The 14,129-nt window shown below is 38.0% G+C and overlaps 2 protein-coding genes across 2 annotated transcripts; one reads left to right on the forward strand and one right to left on the reverse strand.

Annotated features, from left to right (window-relative positions):
- Positions 1–208: 208 nt before the first annotated feature.
- LOC134664621 (V-type proton ATPase subunit F) lies at positions 209–6,532 on the forward strand. Its single transcript, XM_063521350.1, has 4 exons — positions 209–366; positions 490–571; positions 4,381–4,586; positions 5,909–6,532. The coding sequence occupies exons 1-4, from the start codon at positions 313–315 to the stop codon at positions 5,939–5,941; spliced, it is 375 nt and encodes a 124-aa protein (XP_063377420.1). The 5' UTR covers positions 209–312; the 3' UTR covers positions 5,942–6,532.
- A 425-nt stretch (positions 6,533–6,957) lies between these two features.
- On the reverse strand, positions 6,958–13,775 carry LOC134664620 (carbonic anhydrase 7). The gene is made up of 5 exons (XM_063521349.1): positions 13,641–13,775; positions 9,843–10,318; positions 8,859–9,089; positions 7,877–8,152; positions 6,958–7,673 (listed from the first exon to the last, which is right to left on the reverse strand). Exons 1-4 carry the CDS (start codon positions 13,687–13,689, stop codon positions 7,946–7,948), a joined length of 963 nt encoding a protein of 320 aa, XP_063377419.1. The 5' UTR covers positions 13,690–13,775; the 3' UTR covers positions 6,958–7,673; positions 7,877–7,945.
- Between the last annotated feature and the right edge of the window lie 354 nt (positions 13,776–14,129).

Raw genomic sequence — 14,129 nt, forward strand, 5'->3', positions numbered from 1 at the left:
GAAAATTGGCTCTTACTGTATTTTATAACAAAAATACTTCAGCATGGGATTTGAATATTAAGAATGAATTTGTACTTTAGGAAATTTAAAATTATTTAAAAAGTTAATTTTTCACAAAAATACACCTCGACTATTTAAGCTCTTTTTAATAACGACCACATCTTTACATTGAATAGTTTTCCATGAACAAATTGTGATACCAACCGCACAACACAAAATCTATAATCAGTCAGGTGACGAGCCCCTTGTGACAGTTCCTCATCTCATTCTTCGCAAAATAATTCACAAAAATATCAGTATAAATCCTAAAAAATGGCCCTCCAATCCGCTATAAAGGGAAAACTGATCAGCGTCATCGGAGATGAGGTAATTATGATCTAACACTTGCAAAAAGCTTATATTTGGATTGTGTTTTGCTTTTGATGTTTGATTTCTTGTGCCCGTATTTAAGAGTTATTAAATGTAAAAAGGAAATTGTTTTGCTTTCAGGACACCTGCGTTGGATTCTTATTGGGTGGTATCGGTGAAATCAACAAGAACAGGCACCCAAATTTCATGGTTGTTGACAAAAGTAAGTACCTACCATTTTGCATCAAAATATTTATTTATACTTTTATCCATATAGTATCAATGTTACAAAAAACCGGTTTATATTTGGATCAAACTTAAAAATGTTTTATTAACCCTCTTTACGGATTGTTTCCTCCTAAAATAGATATAGGTTCCAAACAATTAGTAGCTAGTTGTTAATCAAGTTCACTAACTGAAGTGTAATTACAGTATTAGGCTAAAGGTCGGTTGGATCAAACTGTTTGTAATGGCCAAATAGTCCGCTTAATTTTATTGTATGGAAAGCTTCATAGTAAAGCTACTAGCACCGACTACTACGGTCTTTCCGCAAGCTTACTTAAATTAATAGCAATACCAACTGCTACTACGATCTCGTGCATTTGTAACGCTAGCGTTCGCAAAGGGACCTACCCCTCTGCCCTTAAGAAGGTAAAAATCAGTCCGCTGTACAAGGGGAAAGGAAAACGATCTGAAGCTAAATCGTACAGACCGATTTCCCTTGTACCAGCAATCAGTAAAATATTAGAGGTAGGGCTAAATAAGAGATTGCTGAATTATGTACTGGATAGAAACATTTTATCGGATCGTCAATTCGCATACCGGGCAGGACGCGCGACCACTGACCTGGTTCGAGAAGTGGTGTGGCGCGTGCTGAGCGCGCGCGAGGCGGGCCTGCGCGTGGCGCTGCTGTGCTGCGACCTCTCGCGCGCGTTCGACACCGCAGACCATGGCCTCATCGCCGACAAGCTCCAGTTCCATGGGATTCGGGGTCTGGTCCTCTCCTTGCTCTCCTCATTTATGTCCAACAGGATCCAAGTGGTGGTGGGCGAGGGGGGACGTGTCACCTCCACGGAGCTGGAGAATGTCCTCGGGGTACCCCAGGGATCGTGTCTGTCGAATACGCTCTTCAGCCTCTTACTGAACGACCTTCCCGCGTCCATTAGAGGCGCCGAAATTTATATGTACGCAGATGATGTGGCTGCGGTAATTCAGGCTCCTTCGGACGCTATGCTCGAAACTAAAGTTAACCAAGTAGTCCATAAGTTCGAGGAGTGGTTTGCGTCGAACGGCCTCGCATTGAACAGGGACAAAACTTGCTTCCTGACATTCGATTTGAACGGTAAAGCTCAAAAGTCTCTCAATGTGAAGGCCGGCGACACGTTATTGCAACAAGTACGGTCGACAAAGCTGCTGGGTTTTCTAGTCGATTCCTCTCTCACCTGGGACGGGCACATCGATGAGCTAAGCTCGAAACTTGGGCGGGCGTGTTTCGCATTGGGTAGGCTGGCCAACACCGCGTCACTGAACGTAGTGCGCTCCTGCTATTTTGCGACAGTGCATAGTCTACTCACATACGGTGCCGAGGTGTGGGCCCGCGCGGCTGATTCTCTGCGCATATTTCGAATGCAAAAGAAAGCATTACGTGCCATTATTAAAGCACCAACCGACACCTCATGCAGGAACCTCTTCGAGGACCTAGGGGTCTTGTCATTGCCAGGCGAACTTGTGTACCAGGTGGCGCTATTCACTCACACTAACTTACACTTGTTCAAGAAGCGCGGCACGAATGAGGGTCATGCGCTCCGTAGCAATAAATATAGTTACCGTCTTGTCACACCGAAACACAAGCTTTCGAAGTCAGAGCGTTCTCCATACATTATGGGTCCGTCCGTTTATAACAGACTACCCGCAGCGGTCAGAGATGCAGCCTCCACCGATGTATTTAAATGTAGACTGCGAAAGTGGCTACTAACCTTATCTTTGTATGATGTCGAGGAGTTTTTTAAATTACCATATACATAGGTAATAGGTTATAGGTTATAACTTATTAATACTCATACGTTGTATTAACATATACTTAATGTAATTATTGTTTTTATACGAAATGTAAATGAATAATTAATATTGACGACCGGTCTGGCCTAGTGGGTAGTGACCCTGCCTGCGAAGCCGATGGTCCTGGGTTCGAATCCCAGTAAGGGCATTTATTTGTATGATGATACAGATATTTGTTCCTGAGTCATGGGTGTTTTCTATGTATTTAAGTATTTGTATATTATATATATTATATCGTTGTCTGAGTACCCACAACACAAGCCTTCTTGAGCTTACTGTGGGACTTAGTCAATCTGTGTAAGAATGTCCTATAATATTTATTTATTTATTTATTATTTATATAAATTAAATCTGTACTATATGAAATGATATACTGCGACATTGAAATTGTACCTATTTAGACATTTTGACCTGTAACTTTGGTGTTATTAATAAATATTTGTATTTGTATTTGTAAACCACCGTGGAGAGCCGGGTGGCATATATTGATTAGTCTGTCAAGTGCGGATGGGGCAACTGGCACTAAGGGTTGGTAGTACCAACTTGTCTGTCACCAATAGCATTCACACTGCTGAGTGAAATCGATCTGTACTCTGTTTTATGACTCATGCTTCTGCATAGGTCCTATGGCGAGTTACCATTTCATTGAATGTTTTCAAGGGTAGCTTTTTATTCTATTTATCATATTGTGGAACCATATTGAACTTTTAATAGTGGAATTACCCTTAAGAACCATAATACAATTACTCTGTAACTACACTAAGTAGGTATATCTAACATCAGCCAAGTATAACATTGCCAAGATCAATTTTGAACTGTTTCACACTTGTTTCATGAATTAGCACTTCTGAGTTTATTCAGCATCAGACTGTGTTCAACTTTTGTAGTTTGATTTACATTATGTTGAAAGTGTTACAAATTATATGAAATATCAAGGAAGTTTCAGGCAAAATGTATGTATCGGAAATATATGTCATATTTGAATGAAAAAGTGACCAAGACTTCTAATGCCCAGGGCTGGGATTGAACGGAAGATTGCATTCGCATTGGTTCTTTTTATAACTCGGTCTTGAATATAAGAAAAAACTGTTAGAAAAAATGGGAAATATTTTCGAAAAACTAAAATCTCAGAACAACCGATTGTACTCAATTCCTAATAGCTTATATATAGCTTTTAGGCAGCTCTGTAATTTTTTTTTAGTTCCCTATTGTTGTATTAGGTATCAGTCTTCCATTGACCCCCTTGGAACACCCTTGGAGTTGTAGGCGTCAACAGGCTATGGCGATAGCTTTGACACCAATGTGAAAAAGCGTATATCCCATATTAATCCTTCATATGCTTTGGCAAGGATCCATTCCATACTAAGCCATGCAAAAACTTAACCCCTTTTTTGCGGACGTCAAGATTAGGTATATTTTTAAACAATGAGTTTGAACCTTTTTGACGCCGTACCAAACAAAAACTGTCACCCGGACGCCACGTCACCGTAGCGTCAAAACTGAAATTGAACTTTATGCGTATGCACATAGGTCTATGTTGGCCTGTTACCGATTAATCAGTCTTTGGCGTTGAACCTGCTGCGCGGATATATCGGTCATTGGCGTCGAAAAGGTTAAATCTCATCGTTAAAAATATGCCTAATCTTGACGTCCGCAAAAAAGGGGTTAAGTTTTTGTAAACAATAATTCGTTCAACTTTCAAACTACATCAATTACAATAACAAACCTATAGGTTATAGGTTCTCGCGGGCTTAGTTTCCGCAACTCGACGTATAATTCGCATTCGGCATGGTTGGTTGGCGACACTATTCTTGCCAACCCAACTCTACCACGAAGCTTAGCAGACCCTTGACGTTGCCGACGACATCTGGGAGTGATCCCTGGTGAGCCGAGGTGTTATGCCCGGTATTCTAACATAATAACGGTATAATTACGACGATAATTAATTACAAACGTAATCTTCTACCCTTCCAGACACCCCCGTCAGCGAGATAGAAGACTGCTTCAAGCGGTTCATCAAGCGGGACGACATCGACATCATCCTCATCAACCAGAACGTCGCTGAGCTCATCAGACACGTCATCGACGGGCACACCGCCCCTGTACCAGCTGTGCTCGAGATTCCATCCAAGGACCATCCTTATGATGCCAGCAAAGACTCGATCCTGCGCCGCGCTAAGGTAAGTTCATCTTGACAAACATACTGACACATAGACTCATTGACAGGCACACCGCTCCTGTACCAGGTGTACTGGAGATCCCGTCCAAGGATCATCCTTATGATGCCAGCAAAGACTCGATCCTGCGCCGCGCTAAGGTAAGTTCATCTTGACAAACATACTGACACATAGACATAGTCATTGACGGGCACACCGCTCCTATACCAGCTGTACTGGAGATCCCGTCCAAGGATCATCCTTATGATGCCAGCAAAGACTCGATCCTGCGCCGCGCTCAGGTAAGTTCATCTTAACAAATATACTGACACATAGACATAGTCATTGACGGGCACACCGCTCCTAAACCAGCTGTACTGGAGATCCCGTCCAAGGATTATCCTTATGATGCCAGCAAAGATTCGATCCTGCGCCGCGCTAAGGTAAGTTCATCTTGACAAACTGAGACATCTTTAGATACATTTCCGCCCCTGTACGCTTAGTGCTGGAGAATCTATGATATCTATCCTAGGACCATCCTTATGATGCCAGCAACGATTATCGTGCCCCGTGCTGAGTAAGGGATAGACTAACATAGCTGTACATATGTATATCTTTAGGGTTCCGTAGTCAACTAGGAACCCTTATAGTTTCGCCAAGTCCGCCTGTCTGTCTGTCATAGGTTAATTTAATTTGTTGCAATACAAATCTGCACATAGATATTTAGAGAGAAGTTCATTTTCTTTGTCCACACTATTATCCGATAAGGAGAAACTGACAATAATAGATGCCTTCTTCAAAACAAAATATCCTTTAAATAGTTAAATACCCTTGAATTTGTTATCTGTGAATACTGACAGTACCTTGCAATACTATCTTGTACAATTAAGCATGCATAAATTATCTGACAAAAAAATATTTTTCATACTGTGTCACATAATTTAGTGAGATTCCATGAAGTAGCCCCCATATCTAGTGTAAAGTTAGTTTTATTATTTTCCTAAAAATAATTTAATCCAATTATTAACGGCCGCCGAGGGCCGACCGAAGGTATACTGCCACCGTTAGTTTTTATTTATTAATTGCCGCTCCCGTTTTCTTGTGCCTTCTGCCGCCCCTTTTTATGTGCCATGTCTAGTAAGGCGCTCCTATAGAATACAATATGTATACTCTAGCAAGCCAGCTTTGTCAGTAAATTTGAATAACCTAGGCGCGGATCCTTGACACAAATTTTGAATTTCGCGCCTTTTTCTACTGACAAAGTTGGCTTGCTTGTAGCGCGTTTATGAATAACGCCATAGTTCATATACGCGCGCATTACTTATAATAAATTTATTTCTTTCCAGGGCATGTTCAACCCCGAAGACCTGGTACGTTGAGTGTAACTTATTGCATGTTGTGTGCTGCCCGCGGCACCTGTACATACGCTAACGCCGACCCAAAGTTGACTCGTCAACTAACTAACAGTGCAATCCGACATTAATACCGTTTTACATTCCATCGTTTTGAAAGTGTCATAGGATTTTTTTTTTTGCATTTACACTGCGTCAAATTCTGGGTTTTTCGCCACTTCAAATAATGTCGCCTGGCAACTCAATACTTTTATTCGGCGACTACATTCATTGAACAATTCAGTGTAAATGCACCCTAAAATGACCGAAATCTCTACACGCAAAACATGTTCAAAGTTATTAGAGAAAGTATCTTTTAAATGCGGAACATTTTGTAAGGAGATTGCTAGTCCTTATTATAAGGCATTTTTTGTTATTAATAATAATGTTTCAATGACACTCTTTCATTACAAACCGAAATATGCAAATTAATTTATTTTTCTCAACCTGTTGTACCATTCAATGATATGGATCTATTTAAAATAATGAATAAATTATGTAATAATTATGAAATACATTTAACCTTGTATAGTTGTTGAAGTTGTATTATAGAATATATCATGAAATAAATAATACCAATGGAGTGTTTTATTTTCCTAACATGATTTTTGTTTGTGAGCATGTTTGGTCTTATTTTGAAGACTTGATTGATTTTGATGTAATTGATTCGATACAATAAAACTGAAATTTGACTGTCAACCGTGTTAACTGTGAATTCATGAAATGACTGTGTTGTTTTGTGATATGCCAGTGTTTTTTTTCAGAGAGTGTTGTGTTACTAAAAGTGTAAATAGTGAATTATGATGGTATGTATATTTTTTAATTTATTTCTGAGACAGCAATACTAATGCACTTTTTCTCTCTTTCAGTCGATGTTCGGATCTGAGAACTACAGTACCTAGTTAACCTATCATATATTATTTGTTTATTATCTACATATGTTTATTGTTTATGTATTTATAAATTCCATATATGTATTTAGTTTAAATAAAATTACCATATGCCAATCACTAGTTTATTAATACCTTATTTAATAATAATACTATTCACACATACAATAGGTTCTGTACACATAATAAATTATTCTAACATTAGTAGAACGACAGAAGACCCGTAGAGATTGCTTTAAAGTAGAGTAGACGATTTCCATTTGTTCCATAGAACTGAAATGAATTATAATTTTTTCCCTTAATGTAGAAATATTTGATAACAGATGTCGCTACTTGTCTATATAGTTCCATATCAACAAGTAGCAATTCATTGTAATATTTGACAACAGATGTCGCTACTAGTCTATATAGTTTCATATGAACTAGTAGCAATGTTTTGTTTAAGAAGCTTTGTTTTGAAACTCTAAAAAAGAAAAATAAGTACTGCAATATAGATCGGTGACTGGTATTAATTAATAGTTGCCATCAGATACAATGAAAAACAAATATCTATACACTACTTTATTGCTACATCGTTAAAGTTGATATTCAGCTACCTTGAGCACCAATAGTTCACACGGCGAATAAGTTGTTAAAGACTTACTTACACTATTACAATTCGGTAAAAAAAATGACGATTTAATGTAAACATATTTATAACCCTTCGTATATCTAAGCACTGATCGTGATGCGCACGAGTTTCAATACATTGTTTAATAGAATAGGTTTAAATTCGTTCGCACTGATCAGTGCTTATACATACGAAGCGTTAAGCTACCTATGACATTTAAGCAGGGACCAAATACCGATATATTTTTCATACAAATTAACCGGTATTCAATTTCGGTATCTCGGTTGTTTATGTATTTTTTTGCACTTAATTTAGCTAATCTGATCAATCAGTATCCTAACCTAAATACTATTCTATAATATCAAAGAACTATTGTAAATGTTATGAGATATTTTTATATATTTACACCGGTAACTGTCCCTGCATTTAAGTGCTGCCATCTAGTTTAAAAGTGAAACGGTTCTATGGAACTAACAGCTAACATCCGTTTATCTATTCATCGAAGTCGCCAACGTCGTTGTCAGCCTTCTTATGTCCGACCCAATCATATTTGGAGTAGTGGAGCTTGGTCTTCTTGAACTTGGGGTTCTTCGAGGTGATGCGCACGAAGATCCGGCGGCCGAAGAGTGGCTGGAGCTGCCTGAAGTTGTCCACAAGGGGCAGGTTCAGGTTGGAGAGGAGGCCGCGGAAGTTGTCCATCTAGAGAACATTTAAATGTGATATAATGATATTACTTTGGATAGTTTCGATTGTATGGTACGTGATATCGCCGATACGCTACAAGAGAGTCGACTAACTAAGATGGATTGGACGAGTAAAATGAATTACATCGGGAATGTTGCTGTGGATTTGAACATTGTTGGGTCCAGAGGAAGAGGAAGACCGAAGATGAGATGGGCAGTGCGACGTTTCAGTGTACGACACGTCCGATCGCGCGAAGTGGAGAGAATAGCAGACCCCATAATTGGATGGAACAAATAATAATGCTGAGGAAAGAGAGAGAATACTTTGGATAGTTCTAATAATTGCAGTCACTGAATCAAAGTAACTCTGCTTGATGTGGCAAACGTGGCAAACAACCCAGATTTGGCTTTTTTGACAGTATCGTGGTGGTAAACATGCGCTAAGGAGCCAAGAGATAAGGCCTGCAGCTTTTAACCGAACCTCGGCACTTGCCAGATGTCTAAGAAGTTGTACGAAATATAATTTGACATTTACCAATAGCCATTCAATAAATAAAACATCAGAAGGGGCTTGTTAATCTCAATCAGGCCATCTTTTTTTCCCGTCCGAGTTCGTAGGTCTGGGAAAGTGTTTAGCTTGTTAAAAGTGTAATGCCCTTTCAGTAACCGGGAAAGAGCTAGGTCAAGCTGTTCAAAAGGTCAATAGATATCATCTAACTTACCTGGAACACGGAGATCGGCAGATAATCAGAGAACACGATCCACGTAACGGCCTCAGCGCAAGGCGGGGTGGTCAGAGAGCCCTTGTACGTGTAGAACCTCTCCGAGTCCAGTCCGGACAGGATGGAAGAGAGCGAGAAGGTGTGCGGGAGCTGCATGCTGCTGTTGTAGGCCTCAATCATGGACAGGTTCTTCACCATGGGGCTGAGGAGCTTGGCGTCGAATTCCACCACCTACAATGGTAAATAAAGCTTTAAGCCCTTGAGTCCCAGAAATCTAAATATGCCAGCGAAAAAAACGACCTAAGTAGAGGTTTTAAATTAAGGATTTAATTTTGAATGTCATTCGTTGCTCTTCCAAAAGTTTTCTGGTCCATATGTGTACACTAATCACAAAGAACATACGATGAAGAGGATCGATTTCAAAAACAAATAAAATATTCGTGAAGTTGCAATATAGAGACAGCGGTATGATCTATTATATTTATGCTTAGGAAAACATCATTTATGAAGCCATCTCATAGAACTGCACGAATATATTGATGTCTATAACAAGTAGCCCTGAGTGACACGCTCTTCATCCAGAATAAATGCTTGGATAATGGATTATTTATGGTAATGTATAATCATTAAGTTGGTAATTAAAAATGTCCGGCACTGATTGTAGGTATTAATGAGAATGTTGACACTTGATAATTCTGCATTGCTCGCTAGTAATGTCAGCTCATACCTATGTAACATAAATGGAAGCAGTATACGGATATGTTACTCTTGGATTTGATAAAAAATGTGAAGCGTACTTATACCTGGTAGGCAGGCCTCCGAAGCGTTGGATATATTGTGTAGAAGATCTCAGGAAGACGGGAAAGTTAACCAATTGGAAGAAGATCGCCAGGCACCGCGACAACTAGAGGAATATTGTAGTGGAGGCCAAGACCCACAGGGTTGTAGTGCCAACGGAAGTAGGTAAGTAAGTGTATAATATACCTGGTAGAAGAAAGCAAGGACGGCAACTCCATCTGGATGCTGCAGAGACTCGGCCAAGTTCCTGTACTTCTTATTCCTATGCACGATGTGCATCTCAAGAGGCAGCCTCATGTCATTCAGCGTATGCTCAGAACCACGGTTGTTCTTGTCACCCCAGTGGAAATGCAGGCCCTCGATTTCATACTCGTTATCTAACGGTCCGCCGAAGATGTAAGGTAGGCGGAATCCTTTCTTCTCTTCCTCTGAACTGTATTTAGGGATGGTTAGAGTGACAGAATGACCGTTGTTTGTTAAGGTGAGAGGGCCTGGTAGAGGGTTCTGGTAGCCGATGAGTTCCATAGCGGGTATGGAGATGGGGATGGCCTGGCGCGCCGCGATGGCGATGGGGGACTGCTGTCGGCCTCCGCAGGCGGGGTGGAGTACGGCCCAGCGCCGCTGGTCAGACGCGCGGTAACCCCAGCCCAAGGCAAGCGAAGCTGAAAAATTTCACCTTGTCTCTAAAGCCAACGAAGTGAGGTAGGACCCCGCAGCAAACAGGGAAAAAGTGATTTTTATAAGGGCTCCTGATATTTTTTTATAAGGGCGCAACCTTGTCCGAAGTATACTTTCAGAAATTTAATCTACATCATAGGTACTAAAATTTACTGAGATTTGACTGTAACCACTTATTCCCTATGTTGGCTGCGGGACCCTTTAGCACGACTTTTTCTTTGAACTTGGCCGAGCACACTGCCGTGTAGATAAGTTTCTATGAATGAATAACATTTATAAATAACTCAATATACACGTGCATTTGTTTCGTATAATCGTGAATTTGCTATTCAAAGTTGAATATCAGAAAAAAACTTAAAATTAAAATTCTACAAATCAACTCAATCTAATGCATTTTTATAACCCTTTGAATGTTTAAGTATAATTAATTCTTTTCCAACTAATAAATTAGGAAAAGACGGCGTAAGTTATGTGACTATGGAATTCGTACGTGCCCCGAATTCAGACAAGCGTCGGATAGAAAAAAAAGCATTCATCTTAAATTCAGATCGCGGTAGTGACGGTAATCGTGGTTTTTTATTGCCATTTATACCAAATGTCGAATTATGCAAAACGATGCATACATATGATTATGATTACATGCATAAGTTATTGCCAAAACGTAACGGAATTTTAACACCTAGTTACAGTCGAGTGTAAAAATTCTATGGGTGCATATACCACTAACTCAAAAATATGTCCCAAGGTTCTTAATCCGCTGACATTAGAGCTGGACATATTTTTGAGTGTGATAAGTGCACCCATATTTTTACACTTGACTGTATACCTAGGTCTATCAATTCTTATAAGAAAACAATCTCCATCAGAAAAAGAAATGTTAAATTAAAAAAAAAGTGATAGACACCTGCTTTAAATTGGGAAGCTAACCCGCTAAACCAAAGTTAACCCGCCAATGACGCAATTCGATTTTGAATTAATCTTGAATAAGTTTATAAATGTTATTATTAATTTTGGGTTTTACTATTAATAATGGGATTTTCACAAGCGCGTTTCATACATGCTATGGTAGATATTAAATTGTTTAATTCTAGTTTATGCGACACATTGTTATTTACAAGCATATGTAAACGGTATGTGACATGATATGATATTATGCAATGTAATGACGGTAATAATAAAGTCAATAGTAGGTACAAATATACGCACTAGGTATCAATTTCATTCAAAAACTATAGACACCAAAAATGCATAATTGATTAGTACTAATTAATGTCACTTGTTATTAGACAAAAAACCTTATCTACGATTAGTTAGATTAAATCGTGACATTATCCAGTTCCTGAATCTGCAAACCGAATTATCGCATACGATAATGCATTTAAGATGAGTAAGTAAATAGTAGTTATCCTAAAGGCCGTTATTATTATCAATCTCTTTAGCGGACCTGCAATAATTCGTGCAATATCATAGTTAGCATATTTAGGCGTACGAGATTGCTAGACAGAATTCCGTAGGAAATATAATAGTTCTGAATAAGAGATTAACTGGGATGTATATTAGGCGTCATATATAGAGTAAAATAGTAAGTTGAGAAAACTATTATTTAACGGCGAACGATTTGCGATAGCTACGCTATGCTGTGTAAACGGCTACTTAATGTGATTCAGTTGATGTTTTGAAATTACAACCAATCAACCAACCGTAGGGAATTTTTGAATTCAAGCGTGAATATGGACTGGCAATATCCTCAATTTTTTGCATTTTTATTTTAAAACATTTTGATGCGTATTGGATTTTACATTTTAAAAGGATAGGCCTACAATTACTAAAAAACAGACTTTTTTTTCTGTGTGAATTACAGTTGGATACCTACAGAGTTTTAAGATCTCTCCGCGATATTATTTACTTATCGTAATGGCATTTAATACTGTATTTTTAGTATTAACATTTAGTATTCTGTAAGTAGTCGAGGTCTTTGAAATCCACGGGTGACCCGTCATACTTGGTTATTTATAAAGTGATTAAAGTTTATATAGGTACTTATGCAGTATTTTTTCTACTTTTATAAGTTTAAGTGAAGGTAAAGGAATCCCTGAAATCTAATCCTTCAGCGACTACGTGCTATGAATGAACTGACTGCAATTAACAATATTTTGGCGGATGTTTGCGCATTTCAGCGCTACAAAGGAAAAATCTACGCGTTTCAAATTTTCTAGTTGTTTTGTATTGCATGAAAGGAAAATTCGTTTTTGGCCGCGCGAATGCGAAGGTCTCTTTTTCAGTTTGTTCAAAACTGCTATCCTATGTCTGTCAGGATATTCTTCTCTACAGATCTCAATCGACTCTCGTTAAATTTAATAGAACAGGGGGCCGATTTTTGAAATTCGACCGGTCGATTTCTTGTAATTCGTTGAATAATATCTCCGCTACTAGGCATTTAAATTCTACTAATAGAATAGAAAACGAGTGGTCAATACCACTAGATTCCCAATTTCTGTCGCTCGTTTTTCAAAAATTACCATTTCACCGTTTTCCACCGATTTCCGAGTGACGAAATCGAACGATCGAAATTCAAAAATCGGCCCCCAGGTCGACCGGCCTTTTTCATATTTCGATTTTTTTTGTTGATTACCTACCTGACCTACAGTTTTTGGATTTTTTGTAAAATATCAGAGGCAGTGTTGCAATTGTATTTAAAAGGGTTTTATAGAATAAATGATATAGATGTATTATTGAATAGATTTATGTTAACACATTTGCCAATAGTAGGTATTTACCGTCTAATATTTATAGTTAAATCGTAAATATCATAGTATGTCACGAAGCCAATTACATAAAGATAAAGGACGCAGAATGCACTGATTATATACTTGTGTACTTTGTAGGTAACAAGTTATAAATATTTAATAGCCTAGTGAATATTATTTTTGAGAACCTTTTGTAGAAATGACTTGTAATTTAATGGAATTCAAGTTTTTACAATTTTTTTTTTCAGTTATTTAAGTTTATGTACTTACTTAAGTATATAATGTAGTGTTTTTTTTTCTCAACTCTTTTATTAATCAATCAGCACTTCACTCCTGCTATTTTAAACATTTATGAAGTACTTGAATTTTTTTTACTGTTTGACATAGACTAGTGACCAGCAATTTAATAGGATTTCTAACGATTTCCAGGATATCCAATCGAAAAAGTTTTTTTTACTCGAAATAAAATATTGATTAAATTCAAATGATCGTTAAAATTAGTTATATTCGATGCACTTCTATTTTTTTTATAATTATCACGTATTTGTTTTCAACTCACCGTTTGCCGCCAAAACAGCGAATATAAATAGAATATTTTTCGAATACATGTTCCCTTTTTTGATAAAAATAAAAGATAATAATGATTGCAATGCTTCCTGCCTCGGCGGCCGGCGTTTATATACTACTTGTGGACTTCTTTGCACGGTCCGTTTTCAATGGGCTGAAGCGTCATCGGTACGAATATTAACCCTCTGATGCTTGCAGATTCCCCGATTGCGCTTGTAGTGACTGATTTTCTCTATATTGGTATTTTTCCAACTTAAAAGTCATTATTAGATTACGATTAATACGAAAATATATATTTAACACATAAATTAATAAAAAGAAAGTCTTTATTAATAAAAAAACGTCCTATTTGAATTAATTTTAAATTTGTTTATTTTTTTTAATTAATATTTAAGGGCCTAATATCCATACTCAATCCATAGCTGTAGTCTAGAAAACTATTCTACGAGTATTTTAGTGTTATAAATGTGGATACTAAACG

Source organism: Cydia fagiglandana, chromosome 5 (assembly GCF_963556715.1).
Source record: "Cydia fagiglandana chromosome 5, ilCydFagi1.1, whole genome shotgun sequence".
Lineage (NCBI taxonomy): Eukaryota > Metazoa > Arthropoda > Insecta > Lepidoptera > Tortricidae > Cydia > Cydia fagiglandana.

Excerpts from the sequence above, each read along its gene's own strand:
- LOC134664621 (XM_063521350.1), top strand. The coding sequence starts at position 313 with ATGGCCCTCCAATCCGCTATAAAGGGAAAACTGATCAGCGTCATCGGA. Across the intron at positions 572-4,380 it reads TTTCATGGTTGTTGACAAAA|ACACCCCCGTCAGCGAGATA; the intron begins GTAAGTACCTAC and ends CTACCCTTCCAG. Across the intron at positions 4,587-5,908 it reads CGATCCTGCGCCGCGCTAAG|GGCATGTTCAACCCCGAAGA; the intron begins GTAAGTTCATCT and ends ATTTCTTTCCAG.
- LOC134664620 (XM_063521349.1), bottom strand. The coding sequence starts at position 13,689 with ATGTATTCGAAAAATATTCTATTTATATTCGCTGTTTTGGCGGCAAAC. Across the intron at positions 10,319-13,640 it reads CGCTGTTTTGGCGGCAAACG|CTTCGCTTGCCTTGGGCTGG; the intron begins GTGAGTTGAAAA and ends GAAATTTTTCAG. Across the intron at positions 9,090-9,842 it reads TCCTTGCTTTCTTCTACCAG|GTGGTGGAATTCGACGCCAA; the intron begins GTATATTATACA and ends TTACCATTGTAG.